We start from the raw sequence: 20,856 nt of genomic DNA on the forward strand, positions 1-20,856 counted from the left end.
ATATATATATATATATATATATATATGGGGGTTGTTGTTAAAAATAATTTATTGGTTTTCATAATAAACATATTAAGTTTATTATAAATATATTAGGTCGTCTACTCTGCTTTAATGTTGTGTCATTCATAGACGTATTTGTCTGTAAATTTCACGCTTTAAATGTTCATACTTAGACGTGAGAGAGATGGGGTGTATTGTCTCGTGTTGATTTGGAATTAAACATTTTTACTATATATAAAATTTAAGTGAACTTTTTTCCTTTTAACCTTACTTTTAGAGTAGAATTAGATCCAACTTATTTTGTGTATGCTTTCTCATCCTATGTGTGTTTTCTTAACAAAGATTTTTACATATTTGGCAGAAGTCAAAGTGCGGAAATTTCTAGGCAGCTACCTCTCCATTTCTTCTCAAATTTAATTAGGTGAAGTATGGAAATTTCTAGGTAGCTACCTCCATTTCTTAATTTGCAAACCTATTCATTGTCTAATCACTGATTTTGCAAAATCAAATCCTTTGGTGCAGGTAGATGGTCGAACTCATCTTCTCCAAAATGTCACTTAATTTATTTTAATTTAAATAAATTTTTAAATAATTTAAATTCAAATAACTCATAAAATTAATGTAAATTTAATAATTAGATTCAAAATTATTTTATTTGAATTGACTCTATCAATTTAAATTTTAAAATTAAATTAATAAAATTAACATATTATTTACCATTTCTAAATACAATAAATCAGAATTTAAGGATGAGATATTATATTATTAGGCTCAATATATAAATATGCATTTAAATTTTATTGAAATAATTTAATTTGGCCTCATTATTTTGAATAGCATTGAGGAGACCCATGAATTTATTAATTTTCTTTGGAAGAAAGAAGCCTTGGTTAGCTAATTTAGAACAAATACTCACCACCAAATGTTAATTATGGGTGTGTGTGCATAAAATGATTTCTTCCAGTTAAACCATGCTCCCTGACCTCTGCCCAATTCCCAATAGGCCATAACTTTCCACTATTTGCAATTAATCTTTGTGCATCACAACAAAATTTGCCCATCCTTTTTGGTTTCAATTTCTTGGGATTTTAAATTTTAAGCACATATGTTGTATACTCCTCTGTTAATTTTTACAAAAATGATTATCCGCTTAAGTTGATCCACACTAAATGTGAATCAATGAGTTTTCAAGAACTTAAAATGTAATTAATATCCTTTATTACTTTTAGAGGTGATTAATCAAAATTTTCCCTCCTTTGTACTATTTTTCCTCCTACCCTTTCCCTCCAATTGTCTTTTATTGCTTTTTAATTTTTAGGTAAAAAATAATAAGTTTATTTACATTTCCAATAAATCTTTTCAATGAGTTATTTTAAACATAAAAAGAATTGAAGTTTCTTATTATATTATAAGACTATATATTATATATGCATATGACTTTTTAATTAATATTTTAATATAATAAATTAAAATATAAATAATATAATCTACAAATATAGTTAATAATTTAATATATATGTATATTAAAATTTAATTTTAGCTATAAAATTGGGGCTATTTGGCATTAATAGAATTGAAATTAATTCATCAAATCATTGCTCCCCTACAAGATTTAACCTAACACCACCTTAATTGACATTAGAGTTTTACCTAAAATTAATTAAGCTTAATGACAATACAAGTTAATGATGATCAAGTATGGTAAAACACTCATGAAGTGCATGCGAGTGTTAAAAAGAATCCAATGCCAACAACAACTCAAATGCTTGCCTTTGTTGACATTAATTGCGTATCAATTTGTAAAATGAAATTACTTGTTATATATGAAAATCATAAATTTAATTATTGAAGATTAAAATAATTATAAGAATTTAAATTGTGATATTTAAATAAATATTCGAAGTCTAAATTAATCATATTAAATCAAGTTAGGCTTGTATTTATACTTTTATTAATACTTCTAATTTAAGACTAATATAATATTTATCATAATCATACTATTAAAATTAGAGCATATATGATAAACTTTTCAATTAGGGCTTATATGGTACTAATGATACTCATATTATTAAAATTCCAAAATATACTTTCAAATTAAGGCTTGTATAGTACTCATGATAACATATTATCATAATTATAACATATTTGATAAATTCTCAAATTGGGCATATCATAACTATTAAATTAGGACATGTATAATACTTATGATACTTATCCTATTAGAATTAGGGCATATATGCTAAATTTTCAAATTAGGCCATCTATAGTATTTATGATACTCGTACTATCAAAATTAGAGTTATAAATGAGTCAAAATTCTTATGAGTTGCTTGAGCCTTAGCTCATTTTTTAAATAAATTGAGTTCAAGCTATCAATATTAGGCTCATTAAGACTTGCGAATTCGGTTGTTATATAGGCTCACAAGTTGATTCATTGAATGGGCTTGCTAGTTAACTCACTGAACATGCTTATATAATACTTATGATTATATAGTATATTCGATTTAAATTATAATGATACATTAATAAGATAATTAAGATTTACATAGTACTTTATGAATGTGTAATTAAATTTTATATAGTATTTTAAAAATATTATATTTAATTTAAAAAAAATAATGATAATTGATAAGATAATTAAGAATTATATATTACTTCATAAGTATGTAATCAAGTCTTGTATAGTATTTTAAAAGTATATAACATATCCAATTTAAAAAATAACACCTAATGACACATTGCTAAAATTAATAAGACTTACAATATGAGTATCTATAATTATATAGTATAGTATTAAAAACATAATGATACATGTATAAGATCAATAATCTATGAGTATATAATACATGATTTAACACCTAATGACACATTGTTAAGATTAATTAAGAAGGCTTACTTTGTGAGTATATATAAGTATATGGTATATTCAATGAAAAGCACCATTATAGTTATACATACTCGCAAAGTAAGACATTAAGACTTATAATATATTTTATGAGTATGTAATAAATAAGAATATATATTTAAAATTAAAATTTTAATTAAATGCTATAATAACATATTGTTAAATTACATTAAAAATTATATAATTAAAAACCGTATATTTAAAAATTAAAAATAAAAGAATAAAAATTTTAATCAAATGCTATAGCATATAGTTAAAAATACTTAAAATAAAAAAATGTATATTTAAAATTAAAAATAAAATAATTAAAATTTTAATTAAATAATATAACATGGAGTTAAAATAATTTAAAAAATTATAAAAAAATATATACATTAAAAATTTAAATAAATATTATAGTAAATAAAATTAAAAAAAAAATCAAAAAGTCAAGTGGAAACGATTTGTTTCTAAAATTCAATTCTAAAGTTTCACATTTGCTTCATTCAATCCATAATGTACATACTCAAAAGAATTCAATACCTCTAAGATTGAAACGATTTGTTTTGAAATTAAGTTAACGAAATTCCTAGCTATACAGTAATTTTTTGTTTGATTTACAATTGCCACTGTCACATGATTAATTATTTTGATGATGAAATTAATTCAATATGCAATTAAAATCATTGATTGGTTAATTATTTTCTCTCCAATTGGATAATAAAGATTAAAAATAAAAACAACTTATTATGAAAAATAATATAAAATTTTAATTAAAAAAATTATATCAATATTAATATGCCCTTACGTAATACTTATTACTATTACGAGATAAAAAAAAAAAAAAAAAAAACATTGTTATGCATATCAAGCAAAGGCATGATAATGACATCTAATCAATTCAAATTATATATATATTTTTAATTTATTTTTATTATAATAGGTATTTCAAACTCTTTAAATTAAACATTTTTTTGGTTTTATTCTTAATTATGGAAGGAAAAGAGGGAGATAAAACTTTTTTTTTTTTCTAATTTAAGGTAGCATACAATTTTTATTTGTATTTTGTATTGTAACTTGTAATAGTTTTAATGAATAAGGGAAAATTTGAAATTTAAAATTTGTAAATTGTTTTATGAAAATGTGTAAAATTTGCGCATTGTTTTGTGAAATCATGTATAAGGGCAATATTGTAAAAGTAAAAAATTTTAAGGTATAAAATAACACAAATATCCCTATTGATCCATATTTAATGTGCATCAACTTGATCCACCTAACATCACTCTAATGCTTATTTGTCAAAATTAAAATTTTACACACTAATATAGAAATAATTAAATAATTTCATTTTTATAAAAATATATTAATAATTAATTAAATTATTTTTTATCTCACTTAAAAAATTATATAAATATTTTTTATAGTATTTAATAAAAATAAAGGGTAAAATTAGAAAAAAAAATAGTTAATACTCTTTAATTTTTTAAATATAATAAATAATTTTAGATAAAAATAAATTTAAATACGACAGATAAAAATAGACAGAGATTATAATTTTTACTTTCTTTGTCCATTTTGATTTATTGTATTTAGATTTTGTATGATGATTAAGGAAATGATTATACAACTTCATTTTTATAAACATATTAATAATATACTAAATTATCCTTTATCTCACTTAATTACTTTTTATATAAATTTTACTGTATTTTATAGAGATAAAAGATAAAATTAAAAAAAAATAATACTTCTTGATTTTATAAATGTGATAAATAATTTTAAAAAAAATTTAAATACATTAAATAAAAAAGAAATCAACAGGGTTGATATTAGTGGTAAAGAATTTCATATATTTTAAATAAAGTCAACTGTACTATCTTTATAAATAGAGAAAATCTCCACTACGAGCGCTTTACCACATAATAGACCTCCCCAATATAAGCAAACTTAGCCTAGTAGATTAGAAAATATCTGTGATTTATTTCGTTTGTGTCATTTCAAATGCTTTTTAAAATTTTTTTATAAAAATTAAAGAAATATTAGGATAATATTATTTTTATAAAATGAAATACTAATTTTTTTTATACATTTTTTATTTGTAATATTTGAATTTCTCTTTTACCTAAAATTATTCGTTAAAATTAGAAAACTCAAGAGCATTAATTATTTTTTTCTAATTTTATTTTTTATTTTACTAAATACTATAATAAATATTTATATCATTTTCTAAGTAAAATAAATGGTAATTTAGTAAATTATTAGTATGTTTTTATAAAAGTAAGGTTACCTAATTATTTTCTTAATTATCGTGTAAAACTCTAATGCGACAGATAAAAAATAAACGGAGGGAATATACAATCAGAAAAAAAAAAAATTGATGCTCTCTCAATTTTTTTAAAATGACAAATAAAATAGAATAATTTCTTTTTTTTTTTAAATAACACTTGAAATAAGAGGGAGAGAGTAGTGACTTTATTTTTTTATATCTTTATATAAACAGTTAGACACTCGTGATTCAATTCAAAACTAAAGTTGAATCGGTTCAATTTAAAATCAAAACTAAACTAAATTTGATCTAAATTAAATTACCTTTTTATTGAGTGAAAATTTATTTATTTTTTCTTTTAAAAATAATTATTAAATTTAATCAGATACTACTATAAATCAAATTAAAATTAAAATAAAAAAGATCCTGCAACTAGATCCTAATCAGACGATCAATTAGTCTTATATATTTATTTAAATTAATCTTTTAAAAATTTAAGTATTAAATTCTCTTTTTCATGAAAAATGTATTTTATTAATAAAAAATAATTAATTCCTATATATTGAATAAATTATTGTATATTCGTGGTGTATGTAACTCCACTTATATAGTTGTGAATCTCAATTAACTGCTTTTATACGAATATTCAATTTATTAATTTTTAATGCACCAAATGTGATATATATATATATATATTTTGAATAAATAATTAATTTTGACTCGAAATCAACTCGAACCGACAATGGCCACACTCACACAAAGTGCATTGCATCTAATAAATACTCCTTGGTTCTTTAATATTAATATTTAACCCCTCAAAAACATATAAATATTAATGAGATGAGAAATTAACTTAATCTTTTTAAGTATTCAAACAATATTAATAGATTAAAAGATAACAATTATCTTTATTAACTTCGTACCAAAGGCCCTCAAACTCATCACCTTAAAATCCAGACGTTATAAGAAACCCTAAACAAATCGGGTTAACAACCCAAATGCATCAAACTCGGTGAAAATAAGAGCAAAAACAACACCCTTGCTTCCCCAACTAGGATCCACCAACTAGCAACCGCAGACATCAACAATTCAAGAAACTCCTCCAAACATACAACAAGCAGCGGCCAAGCAAACTATATCAGAAATAGGGCAGACAATCTAGGAAATCAAACTCAAAGCCAAAGCCAATGGACTTAGATCATGGAAATGCCAGCAAGCGGGATAGGCTTGGCAGATTCAAGACCAGCTACCACTCGAGCAACACTAGATCGACCCATGAGTTGTCCTTATAAACAATTCACTAGAGCAAAACAACAAGCAGGAGAGAAAACTTTGTTAATGACTTCCGATTACAAGCATAAAGGTCAAAAACTAACGTGCATAAGTCCCATCCGTTAAAGGGGCATTAACTCCCCATGATAGGGAACTAAAATAAAGTAAAAAATTTAAAGAAAAACAGCTAACGCAGATTTAAGAAGAAAGATAAAGGGAGGGTTACGGTCAAAAGGTCAGACCTCCCACAGAGATTTACTAAGAACTCTAAATAGAAATGGGGTTATAGAGCTGTTTTCCAGGGAACTCTAAAATATAAAAAAATTTTATATTTTTTAATTATTTAACATTTTTATAATTATGTTTATTTTTTTAATTTAATAATTTATCTCAATTTTAAAAATTAATTATAAATTTATTCAACGATTAAAATTGAAATTAAAGTGCCTTTGTGACGATGGATTAGAATGAAAAAATATATATATATATTTTAATTATGTGTTTCATAATTATAATTAAAATGTTATTTTAAAATTATGAGGCAATATGCGTGAATTCCACAATTATAAAAATAATATTTTTAGCCCTTTTTTTAAATTAAGACAAAGTGTTAAAATTGAAAGGTTGAATACAATTATAAGAACTCAGAAAAATTTAACTTGTTTTACCATTAAGCTTACCATTATTTATTTGTTCTAACACATTAAATTAAATATATTTGCTAATTTATTTTAAAAGATGTATCATTTAAACATGAAAAAAAAAAATTATGATCCGATTTTAAAATCTGATTATAATTTAATTAAAGATATACCATTCAAATTATCAATAAAAAAAAAAAAAAACTTATACATATAACTTCAAGTTAAGCCAATAAAAAAACTACAACTTAACCTAGTTTAGTTTAATTCAGTTGTTAAAGATATATCATTCACTTGACAACTCACTCTAAATCCCCACCCCCCTAATTCATACTCAAAAAATAAAATAAAATAAAATAAAACATTTTACATTACTTATTTAGGCTATTGTTGTATATAATTTTAGAAATCATTACAGGAAATTAATCCATTATATATATCTACTGGTATTGGGGGGTGCATTGAAGTAGAAATGACTAGATAGCACTTGCACGTGGAAGTTGTATTAGATTATTTCTCAACCACGTTTGAAATTTTTAAATCAGGATTCAGGATTCCAACAAGCAAGCTGCTACTCCCACGCATAGATGCGACATAGAATAGAACGTGTACAAACTTCGAAACCACCAAAAAAAAAATCCTGATCATATCCACTGTAATGGATAAATGGTTTCTATTCTTGTTCATCATTCTCTCTTTTCAAATGCTGTGTGTGATTGCAGATGGAGGACAACACAACAGGCAAGAGCAGCCACCTTTTGCAAAGACGGTTCTTGACACACTTACTACCTTGAAGAAATCCCATCGAAGTTCTTGGGACAAAATTAAAGCCATCATCCATTCCTTTCAGTTGCAGTTTTTTCCTCCAATTTAGAGTAAGAGACTCAAGTTTCTGAATTTTTTTGGTTTGAAATATGAGCATTACGTGCATTATTGATATTTTTAAATCTTCATTTACTTGTTTTGGTCAGCTTTAGGAGTGCAGATGATGAAGTGGAGAGCGAGGGCGGAGCAAGGATGAGGGAGGCAGCCGGAAAAAGCTTTGAAGTGAGCAAAATGACAGCTGAAGAATCTGCAGCAGAAGTGGTGGGAGAAGCAGTGGACAAGGTAAAGGATAAACTATCTAATGATGATGAGAAGTTTCGTCATCATGACGAGCTGTAAACAAATTTTTATTTTAGCTTGTTTCAATCATGGCATTCTGTTACTTGTAAACCTGTACCAGTCTATGTTTACATCTGGTAAACTTGTACTTAATTGGATCTTTCTCAATTATATATATCAACAATGATGGGTGAAAAGTCTGCTATCAAAATGTGAAATAGGCTACTTGCTTTCAACTTTTCTATGCCGGCGTCCGAGTGTGGTGTTAAGTGAGCAAGGGTTCCCACATCATGGACGGGTGTGGGTAAAGAAGTTAGTCCATAGGACAGATAGTAGAACAAATAGTAGAACAGAACACAAGATAGACATAGAAAACAATAGAAGATATCATAGAAGGAGACCAATTAGGAAGGAGCAGGATAGGAGGAGGATCAGGGTTGGTACTTGGAATGTTGGATCACTTACAGTAAAATTAATGGAGCTTGTGGATACCTTGGAAAGGAGAAGGGTGAATATTGCTTGCATTGACGAGACTAAATGGGTAGGAGAGAAAAGTAAGGAAGTGGGTAATTCAGGGTACAAATTGTGGTTTACCGGAAAGGAGAGAAACAAGAACGGAGTGGGTATAATCATAGACAGAACATTGAAAGACGCAATAGTAGCTGTGAAAAGAGTAAGAGATAGAATTATACTAGTAAAGCTAGTACTAGAAGGAGAAACAATAAATATAGTTAGTGCTTATGCCCCACAAATAGGACTAGACAGTGAGAGTAAACAAAGGTTTTGGGAAGAGATTGATGATTTAATGCAAAGCATACCGAATGAAGAGAATGTTTTCATTGGTGGAGATTTGAATGGACATGTAGGAAGTGATAGACAAGGTTATGAGAATGTTCATGGAGGTTTTGGTTTTGGCAGTCGAAATGAGTAGGGAAAAAGCATCATGGATTTTGCTATGGCATACGACCTAATACTAGCAAATACCTACTTTATAAAAAGAGAGTTACATTTAGTGACTTTCAAAAGTGGGCAACATAGAAGCCAAATCGACTTCCTCTTAACCAGGAAGACAAATAGAGCTCTATGCAAGGATTGCAAGGTCATTCCAGGAGAGGCTTTAACAAGTCAACATAGGTTGGTGGTCTTGGATGTCAAGTTTAGGAACAATTCAAGTAAGGTCAGAAGAAATAGTATAGCTCGAACAAAGTGGTGGGAGTTCAAAGGAGTAAAGCAAGTGAAGTTCAAAAATGAGCTTCTCGAGTCCGAAGTATGGAAGCTAGATATGGAGGTCAATGATATGTGGATACAGATGGCATCAAAGATTAGAGAAGTAGCTAGAAAAGTACTTGGAGAGTCTAAAGGACATGGACCACCCTCAAAAGAGAGATGGTGGTGGAATGAGGAAGTACAAAAGGCAGTGAAGAGAAAAAGAGAATGGTATAAGAAATTACCTAAATGTGATAATAATGAGGCATATGAACAATACAAGATAGTAAAGAAAGAGGCAAAAAAGGCAGTTAGTCAAGCAAGAGCACAGGCCTTTGAAAAGTTATATGAGAAACTTGGAACTAAAGAAGGGAAGAAAGATATTTATAGATTAGCAAGGAGTAGAGAAAGGAAATGTCAAGATCTCAATCAAGTTAGGTGCATTAAGGATAAAGAAGGAAAAGTGTTGGTGAAAGATGAGGACATTAAAGAAAGATGGAGAAATTATTTTAATGATCTCTTTAATAATAGTCAAAATGGAAATAGCGTGAATATATATTATAGAACAATAGAAAAGAATGTAAATTATACTAGAAGGATTAGATCTTTAGAAGTAAAGGAAGCACTTAAGAGAATGAAAGTGCGTAAAGCCTGTGGACCCGATGAAATACCAATTGAAGTGTGGAAGTATTTGGGAGATATGGGAGTGGCATGGTTAACTAAATTATTTAATAAGATTCTAAACTCAAAGAAAATGTCTAATGAATGGAGGAAGAGTATTTTAGTACCTATTTTTAAAAATAAGGGAGACATACAGAGTTGCTCAAACTATAGGGGAATTAAACTCATGAGTCATACTATGAAGTTGTGGGAGACAGTTGTGGAGCATCGACTACGTCATGATACTTCTATCTCTCTCAATCAATTTGGTTTCATGCCCGGTCGTTCAACTATGGAAGCGATCTTTCTCATTAGAAGCTTGATGGAGAAATATAGAGATGTGAAGAAAGATCTACACATGGTTTTTATTGATTTGGAGAAGGCTTATGATAGTGTTCCAAGAGAAGTCTTATGGAATGTGTTAGAACAAAAGAGGGTATCTATTAGGTACATACAAGTATTGAAAGATATGTATGAAGGAGCAACTACAATTGTGCGCACAGTGGGAGGGGACAAAAGAGATTTTCCGATCTCAATTGGATTACACCAAGGATCAGCCATAAGCCCTTACCTTTTTACATTAGTTTTAGATGAACTGACGAAACATATACAAGAGAGTATTCCTTGGTGCATGATGTTTGCGGATGATATTGTTCTGATAGATGAGACACGAGAAGGAGTCAATAGGAAGCTAGAACTTTGGAGAAGTACTCTAGAGTCAAAGGTTTTTAAGTTAAGTAGAACGAAGACAGAATACATGCATTGCAAGTTCAGTGAAGGCCAAACTGGTGATAGGGAAGGAGTTAGTTTGAATGGAGTGGTACTGTTCCAAAGTAATCACCTTAAATATCTAGGCTCAGTCCTTCAAGTAGATGGGAGATGTGAGGAGGATGTTAGTCATAGGATTAAAGCCGGATGGTTAAAGTGGAGACGTGCCACGGGAGTTTTATGTGATCGTAAGATTTCCAATAAATTAAAAGGAAAATTTTACCGCATGCTGACCATACGACCGGCTATGTTATATGGTAGTGAGTGTTGGGCACTGAAAGAGTCGTATGCATCTAAGATAAGAGTTGCAGAGATGAGAATGTTAAGGTGGATGAGTGGCCATACTAGACTAGATAAAGTCCGTAATGAAAGTATTAGAGAAAAGATAGGAGTGGTGCCAATTGAAGATAAGTTGAGAGAAGGAAGATTAAGGTGGTTTGGTCATGTGAAGCGTAGATATACGGAGGCTCCAGTTAGACAAGTAGAGCACATTAGGTTAGAGGATAGAAAGAAAAAAAGGGATATACCTAAATTGACTTGGAGGAGAGTAGTACAACATGACTTAGAAGTATTACACATTTCTGAGGATTTAACCCAAAATCGTTCAGAGTGGAAAAAGCGAATCCATATAGCCGACCCTAAATTTTTGAGATAAAGGCTTAGTTGAGTTGAGTTGAGTTGAGTTGTATAGATAATGTCTAAGAGTAGAAGTAAAGAGCTGAAACATTTAAGCAAATGGATTAAAGTACCAGAGCAAGGCAAAGAAGAAACTAAGCCTCAACCTCAATCACAAGTGACCTTAGGAACACTCAATTTTAAGAACAATTTGCTTCCAAAGATAAAAGATGGGAAAAACTCCGTTGACTGTTGGCTATTTACTTTTAATTTTTAATTGTAAATATATTTTTTTTAATTTAGGAGTCAAATAAAAAATTAATTATTTAATAAAATTATTTAAAATTAATTTTTAAATAATTTCAAGTGTTTAGTTAAAAGGTAATTAAAAATAATTTAATTAGTTAAAATTGTAAAAAAAAGATATGTAAATAAGTGTTATAATCATTAAAATTAGAATAATATTAATATTAATATTTTTAAAAATTATTAAGATAATATAATTTTTTATATAATTAAAAAATATTTTTAAAATAAATAGATAAATTATAAGTGAGATATTTTTATTTATTATTTTTAATTTATTTTAAATAAATATTTTAATTTATAAATTAAATTAAATATTAATTTACTTATAACTTTTTATTTATACGTAAATTTAACGCCAAATAAAACATCTTTCTTCTTTTAACATTGCAATGCAATGATGGGAGGTAATATTCTTTGAGACATTCACTCTGGCATCTTCCAAGTCAGATATGCCAGTTTGCCAGCTCCTGCTGGCTTGCGCAGACGCTGGAAGCGCAGGATTCAGAGGACGTATCAAGCTCGGACACGCGGCAAACAGTATCAAAGCTCTCACGGGCCGGCCTTCCATTGATTCTCACCACACTTTTCTGAGCTCTTCTGCCACTGATTTGGCACACCACTTCGCCAGTTGTTTTTTTAACAATTGAAACTCCAAACTCAAAACCTAAACCTCGTCCGCAACTCTAATACTAATGAATTAAAACTCATTAACCACTTTACCATGATGTTCTCCATGCTAAAACTGAAACAAATTTATTTTCGTCTAATCTCAACATTCACTCATTCACTTATTAACGAGGGAGAATTATAATGAGCAATATTTACTTTGATACCTTGGGCAAACAATAGGGTTAGTTCCCGTTCTAATGACATTTGAGAACAACTGCCTGTAGTTCAGGTTGAATAATCAATCAATATACAAGTACTGCTGAGTGCAAATTACAACCCAAAGCCCTTGCAGCCTCAGATAGAAAGAATCAATTGATCAGTTTACAAACAACACAGAAAGGAAAGAATTCATCAATCAAATGAAATAGTTTCCCCAGACAAAAAATGCAAGAATTCCATTTCAGTGCGGCAGCAAAGCCTTGGGCAGAGACCATCACACATTGATATCCATACGCTTTGATCTGGCAGTGCTGTTTGTTTCTTGGGAATCAATCAGGCTAAATCTTGGGAAGCTGTAATTCTCAGTTACTGAAACTGGCTGCTGAGGATAAAGTGTGGGAGGTGGAGTGAGGTTGCGTTGAGCTGGCAAGGGAGGAAGCATATTGTACTTGTAAGGATCACCAGTTAACCTGCATTAACAAAAGACGTTTCATGTCTCCAAAATTGAACCCCACCAAGTTAAAATTACAATATAAATATATGAAGAAGAAACAAAAGTACCTAGGATAATCAATGAATATGAGAAGTGTAAAATAGGAAAAAGAAATAAGAAAAATAACAAGAAATTAAAAGATTGTTCTCTCATTCCATCAGGCAAATGAAAAAGATCCCATTAGCAAAGTGCAAAAGGTAGATGTTCAGCAATAAAGTACCTTTTGGTCTTGTAAAACTGATCGTCATCACTTGAATTCTCATCTAAACGTTGGCCAGGTCTTTGAGAATTGGACCATGGACTTGATGCTGGTGCTGTTAACTCATCTGAAAAATATCTCCTCCTGATCAACTGGAACAAGGCGGTCCAATCAAAGTCAGAAAATAACCAATAAGAAAAACAATAATAAAAAAACATATTAAACATGAATACAGACCGTGCGAAAAAACTTTATCAAAGCTTCCTTGTCATATCTTGCTTCTTTTGCAGCCTGTCCATAGTAAACAAATAGACCATATGCAGGTTCAGTATATCAATGGTTAACTACTATTTTACTGGCTTACACACAATATACTGGATATAGTTATTGCTCCAAATATCTTCACTAAGAATGCAAGCTCTAATATTATCCTACACACAACTGTTTTTTATTACCGTAAAATTCGAAGGTAAAATTTTGGTTGACTGAACGAATTGAAAAGTTTGATAATAATTAATGCCAAAAAAACACACTTTACCAAATTAAAAATTAAGTGATCTTCAGTTCAAAGAGATCTTTAAAACTTTCTAGTATGGGGAGAGGTATTCCACAATAAAATCCAGTTCCGCTCCTTCCAAGAGGTAATAGAAGTTATGAAAAGCAAATATACAGTGGTAGTATCCAAGAGGTATACAATAGAAAAACCCAATAAAAGAATAAAAAGGAAAAATCGTGAAATAAACTAATCCTAGAAAAAAAAAAAAAAAAAAAAAAAAAAGAAAGAAGAAGAGGTGGACAAATTCTGTGTAAAGGTAAAGAGAGCAGTCTTATTTGATAACAAACCATTCAATGAAAATTGTTGCAAAGGCTCTCCACATTTCAAATAAGAAACCATTTCTTTCCTACCAGCACCATATAATGCAATAATTGGTTCCTACCTATGCCACGCCTGATCTTCTCATCCCATACATTAATGTCAATTCTTGATCAACTGTATAACAGTAATAGGTCCTCAAAGAGAACAACAAAGACAATAATTCCTTAACTATTGAATAGTGAAGCAAAAGATAATTGTTTCTCCATCGATTATACATGTACAACATGAATATACAAATCTATAAACCTTATCCATCAGATTTTCCATCAAGAGAATCATTCTGCATAGTCATCAAGTATGCAATGCCAAACATTCTTCCATGAAAATAACTATTGTTGGCATCATCAAATACTTTGCAACAGAATCCCAGATGTCATTTTCTTGTGTGTTCACATATACTAGATTCTTTAACTTTTTTTTTTTTTTCAATTTTTGATGAATGTGTGTAAAAACATAAATGTAAACAAAGGACAAAAGACCATGGTTGCCCGATAGTCAGTCTCCCTATTGATTTTCCATAGCATATTCCTAATATGATTAGATCTACTAAAACAAACAAAAGGTGCAGTTGTTCCATCCAACATCTAGTGGCCTTCCAGATTTGTGATCATACCAGTCCATTTAGTTGCATAAAAAACAACCATTTTTTACTAATACATTGAGGATTGACTTGACCACCTATATGGCCCTAACATTTGATGAGTTCCTTTCATCTACTCAGATTTTTCCCTCTTCCCCCTTTACTTTCTGGACATGAACAGAAAAGAAAAAGAAGTAATAAATAGCAAAGATAAAAGAAAGAAGACGATAAAGGAGCTACAAGGCATTCATATCCCTCGATAAAAGGCAAGTAGATGCAAGGAGAGAGAAAAGATAAAAGCTAATACAAGTGCATTTTCAAGCCTTTCCAGCTAAGAGAGAGCAAATTGGAAAAAGATGATGATTATGATGAAAATGGAAAAAAGGAAATAAGAGAATTTTTGTTTCCTTTTTTACCAATACAGAGTCTCCATAGCATTTACACGAAAATAAGAATATCCCAGATCAAAGCTTCCTAATATAATATAATAAGGAGATAAGATGCAACCTAAGTATTGGTAAAAAATCTCCTGAAATAAAAAGTTTGATAGGATTTAACCAAATGCACCTCTTACCACAGTGGCCCATATAAATGCAGTCTATGCAGTCAATCAGATTTTACATATCTAAACTCAAAATAAATATATAAATCTTGAAGGACAAATATTCTCATCCCATGATGAAAAGAGATTTTTCACCAAGCTTCCATCCTTGTAAGAGATATGACATGGTAACATGATAGCATAAATTGTCACAATCATGTGAATAGAGACTCAAACAAAAACTTGAACAAATGGATCCAGTGCCAATTTGACCACATAATTTCCTTAAACATAAAGAAAATGGAGACGGGAGAGAATCAAGATGAAATTTTAATGAATTACATATGCATCCATAGGAGGTGAAAGTGGCACTCATTAAAGAAAAGTAGATAAAGGGGTGAATGAAATGGTTTGGACATGTTAATCGTATACCAATAAATGCAACGGTACAGAAGATTGAGCATATTGAAGTTGCAAAAGAGAAGAAAATTGAAGGAATTAGTGATAAAAAGGATGACATCAGATGAAGTGATAGAAAAAGATTTAGTAGCTCTAGACCTTTATGGAGATGTTATCCTAAACTGGGAGGGATGGAAAAAAAAGGACCCATATGGTAACCCAAATTAGATTAAGGCTTAGTTTAGTTGAATACATGTTCATTAAACATGATCAACTCCTCCCTATCTTCACTTTGCCAACACATGGAGAGTGATTTACATAGAGAAATCATATAGATAAAACAGCAAGGAACGTTTGGACAAGTGGTGAAAAAGTAAGCACTTGCTCTTCAGAAAAAAGCAGTTGAGCTTGCAAATGGGTAGAGTAAATTGAACAGATAAGTGAAATCACCAGAACAAGACAGAAAGGTCAACATCAGAAATTGCATAATGCCTTAACATAATCCAGATATTTGAGCACACACATGCACACACACACATTGACACCAATCAATATCCAGTAATTAAAGTAAAGCAAGTGCATGCATAAGTTGAAATGCTCACAGCAATAAGACCACCATTGCCAGGAAAACTCTCAGTCAATGGAAGTTCCTCACTGGATGGAAGCAAACCCTGCTTCTCAACCCACTGGCGAGCTACATCAACAAGATTGCCGCTGCTTCCTCTTGTACCCTCCTTTGCAGCAACATCAGCTTTGTTCCCGATGACGATAAAAGGAACAGGAAGACCACCTGGACCCCCAGAACTGAGAGGAGCTGAAAATGTCCCAGTTGCAGCAATTTCAGATGCCCATTTCTGCAAGCTTGTTTTAGTTCTTCTCTGGGAGAGATCATGTACAAAAATAACCCCTGACAAAATTAAGCAAGAATATAAGTAATAGGCATAGAGGTTACATCTAGCAAGAGGTGTGAAGGTCATGTTATGGTAGTTCTTATGAAATAAAAGAGGAAACGAAAGAAATAAGAATGCATGTGGCTGCTTTGTAATTCGAACAAATTGAACGTACATAACTTCCTATTTCAACACTTTGCAGATTAGACTCCAAATTGTAACGGAAATATCAAACTTGCCATACTTCAAATAAGAAGTGGAAAGAATTTTCGAAACCTTTTTCTAAATCTGCTTCTCGAGTACCATAAGCCTCAGTGAAAAATACTCATTATGTTAGAAAGTAAAGACAACTTCCTTCTTTAAGGCACTAGCATGAAAAGAATAGGATGCCTGTTACTAAACCAATGCCTAAAGTAAAGATTTCAATGCTCTAAAAGAATGCCTTATAGCAAAGATTTCAAATGCACAAGGTCAATTGTTAGGAAATTCCAAGCGTCAGAACACAATGGAACTCAACCTTATTTCCCTGAAAAAAACTCCCGTATGGAAGTAATACAGTTACTAGCAGTAGCACAACAGAGGATCAGCTTCTTAACTAAAGATGAATCTGGTTAATGATTAAAGTTGTATGTGTTTGATTCACTTCTAGTATTGTATCATAAATATAAATTTGCAGACCAAGAAAATTTGGCACTAACCATTTATCTGCGAGTAGAACAAAGACCGGCAATCTTTATATCTGTCATGCCCTGACACATCCCATAGTTCTACAAAGAAATCTCTCTCTGCATCACCTTTAATGCTGCTTGAAGAGCTACCAGAATTCATGTAAGTAATGTGCTGGACGGAAATAATAGGAAGCACTTAGTGAAGACTTGTAGTCCTAAAATGCTCTCCAGTTACCATCAAGTAATCAAGACACTGAATCTTACCTTTACACCAACTGTACATCCAACTGTCTGAGGAGGGCGAGCAACAGAAGAACCTTTGACAATCAGATGAACAAGAGAAGTTTTCCCGACACCTAAAAAGGATTAAGATTAGAAAAGGAAGTCTGATTCAAGATGCAGAAAGAGGAACATAAAGTACAAAAAAAATGAGGGGGGAGTGGGAGGATAATCAAGTATAAGTAACAAACAAAACTACATGAAATTAGAATTATTGTGATAAAACTTGCAAATCATGAGTGTAGGAGATGTTTGAGACTTACAATCAACATTTCAATTTAAGATAATTTAACAAGGTCAACCTATTCAAGAATTGAGGGCATAAAGCATTCTTGAAACAAAAGACTAGCCTTTATTTTAACTCTATAACCAATGCTTGCTGTCCTTTAACCTTGTCAGATAGATTGACACATTACAAATCCTCAACCACATGTGATGTAATAGGTGATCCAGCCAAAACCCAATAAATCTTTAAATCCACTACGGAATATTTACATTGTCAATAATTACCAAGGCAGATTCTGAACTTACAAAAGAATCATCAGCGATAAGGCATAAAATTCCCATAATTATTTCACTAATGGAAATGCACTTCTATCCCTAGATGAATCTCTATACCACATCATATACCATTTCTCTTCCGCATAATTATATAATTTGCGTATTTGTCTCCATGTTCCATATGTATACACTTTGAAAGGCAGTTTTGAGAGGTAATGGAAGGTTTTAAAAATTTTAGGAAGCATCTCTCCTTGTCTTGGAGAGCCACTGTAATTGGAATGGTACAATTTTGAGAGGGTTTCATAACCTTCAAAAGCCCCCAAAACCCCAATCTTAGGTTTGGCCTTGAATGGGGATACTAACCCATCATTTTCCATCCCTCCCTCCAAACAAAAGACGGTTGCATAGTTCATTTCATTTTCATTTCCATTCCCTTAGCTTACTTTAACACATCTTAGAATCAAAGAAATAACATGCCAGAAACAACAACAGGAATCCAAAGCAAGCAAAAGATCAAAGAAGCAACCAAAAATTAAACCGACCTGAATCGCCAACAACAAGAACTCGAACCTGCCCGCATGGCGGTCCACCGTTCTGGTTCTTGTTCTCCCTTTCAAGATCCCTCCAAAACATTTTTTCTATCTAGAACCCAGTAACCAAAACTCAACTTCCAATCGAACCAGCCAAATACAATTTCCAACGCAGTCACTTGCTTGTAACGAATCAGGTCCCATCAAGCATACTCAATCTAATCGAGAAACAACAGATTTTCCAAAAGGGTATTCCAGAAGTAAATCCAACACCCATATTACATTAGAATCGAATCAAGATCTAAGCTCACATTGAAGAACCCAAAAGCGAATATGTTCTAACAGAATAAGTAATGTTCCTATAAAATGCTTAAAGCCCAATTACAAAAACAGATCTGGTAACTAATCTCCAGATGGATCTTTATAAAAGACGATAATCAGAAGTGGGTTACTCTCGAAATTCGTTCCAGAGCTCAGTACATAAAGAAGAAGAGATGTGGAAATAGGGAGATTACACACGAATCTCTGACTTGAAAATAAACAGGAAGTTAAACTTGAAGCTTCAATATTGTTTGGAATATTGGGGTTTTAGGGAGGAAGCGATCCGAGAACAGAAAAAGGCGAAAACAAGATAAAACGGTGCGCAAAATAGATTGGATTTGGATGGGTGATGGGTTGGATCTCAAGTTTCTGCCGCTGGGTGCGACCCCAAAATCAAGGGAAATTCACAAATCGTGGCAATTGAGATTGGAAAGTGTAATCACGCGCTTGAAAATAATTAAAATCAGGCCCTCTTATTCGGAAAATTTTAGTGCGTTTTATAATTTAATTAAAAAATTATAATTTTTTATGCAAATAAAAATTATAATTTAAAAAGTATTTAATTTAATTTATAAATAAATTGAATTTATTTATAAATAAAAATTATAAATAAATTACTATTTAATAATAAATAAATTAAATTTATTTATAAATAAAAATTATAAATAAATTACTATTTAATTTAATTTATAAATTAAATAAATTATTTAAATATTTTTTATTTTAAAATTACTATTCAATCAAATAAATAATTATATTATTTTGATAATTTTAAATAATTTTAAAAATATCAACACTATTATCATTTTAACAATTATAATAGTTAATTGTAGTTTTTTAATATTTTATAAATTAAATTAGTTTTAAATATATATATATATATATAATTAATTTTTAAATAATTTTATTAAATAATTTGATATAAAAAATAAATTAGTATATAAATATTTTATAAATAAAATAATCATTTTATTAAAATTTATCATTAATTAATTATAAATTAAAATAAACACTTAAATTTAAGGGATTAAATTATTATAAATAAAAAATTAATTATTTTCTAAAAGATAAATTATAAATTATTCAAAAAAATTATACTGAAATCTTTTATTTTAAAAAATAATTAATTTGAAAATAATATGTTCTTTTAACATCAATAATATGCTTCTAAAATTTTATATAAAATTTAGATGAATAGAGTTTTTTTTTTTGACAAAATAAAATTTATAATTAATTATTTTAAATTAATAATAATTTAAACATAAAAAATATTTTTATTAATAAAAATATCTCAAAAATTAAATTATTGTTTTTATAACAAAACAAATTTATAATTTTTAACATGTAACACCCCAAAATTTTAAATTTTATGAGCATTTTTGGTATTTTAATTTTATTTAAATTTTATGAATTTTTTTGAGATTTTTCGGATTTTAAAAATCGGGTTTAATTTTCAGAAAATATAAACTTTGATGATTTTTAAAATTAATTTAAAGACCACGTGGCAAAACTAAAAATATATTTGGAGTTTACCTATTTTTCTGAGTTTTCTGAAATTTTTTCGGAATTTTTGGACCTCGTTTTCGGTCCCGAGGCAGAGTAAAAATTTAAAATTTTGTATTCTGAATCGAACCGGTCGAATCGAACCAGACCGGATCGGACCGGTCGAATCGGACCGGTCTTCTTCTCTTTTTCTTCCTCCCGCGCGCGACGTTCCCTCTTCCTTCTCTCTCTCTTTTCTCTCTCCTCCCTCCCCTGCCGCCGGCCAGCCACCTCCCCCTGCCACCCCAGCCGACCGGCGCCGCCACCCTGCCACCCCAGCCAGCCGACCGCCACCCAGAACCGCCGGAAACCGTGCGCGAATACCCTCCCTCGCGCGCGCGGCGTTTCGGCTTCTCCGGCCAAAATCTGGCCGATCCGGCCACCAATTGGACCGGGTCTTGTGTCTAAAATCATCTACTCGGCGAGAGCTTTCCATAGACACCAAGAACGCCGAAATCCATCGAGCGGTTTGTCCGATTT

General features: G+C 30.1%; 1 protein-coding gene across 2 annotated transcripts; it reads right to left on the reverse strand.

Annotated features, from left to right (window-relative positions):
* Positions 1-12,600: 12,600 nt before the first annotated feature.
* Positions 12,601-19,248, reverse strand: LOC110632634 (small GTPase LIP1). Of its 2 annotated transcripts, none has more exons than XM_021780915.2 (7): positions 18,554-19,248; positions 17,468-17,559; positions 17,234-17,375; positions 16,248-16,552; positions 13,486-13,539; positions 13,270-13,400; positions 12,601-13,026 (listed from the first exon to the last, which is right to left on the reverse strand). In XM_021780915.2, the coding sequence occupies exons 1-7, from the start codon at positions 18,561-18,563 to the stop codon at positions 12,831-12,833; spliced, it is 930 nt and encodes a 309-aa protein (XP_021636607.2). In that variant the 5' UTR covers positions 18,564-19,248; the 3' UTR covers positions 12,601-12,830. The 2 variants fall into 2 exon arrangements, with proteins under 2 accessions (XP_021636607.2, XP_021636605.2); XM_021780913.2 differs by having other exon boundaries at positions 18,526-19,248.
* Positions 19,249-20,856: the final 1,608 nt, after the last annotated feature.

Source organism: Hevea brasiliensis, chromosome 7 (genome assembly GCF_030052815.1).
Source record: "Hevea brasiliensis isolate MT/VB/25A 57/8 chromosome 7, ASM3005281v1, whole genome shotgun sequence".
NCBI lineage: Eukaryota > Viridiplantae > Streptophyta > Magnoliopsida > Malpighiales > Euphorbiaceae > Hevea > Hevea brasiliensis.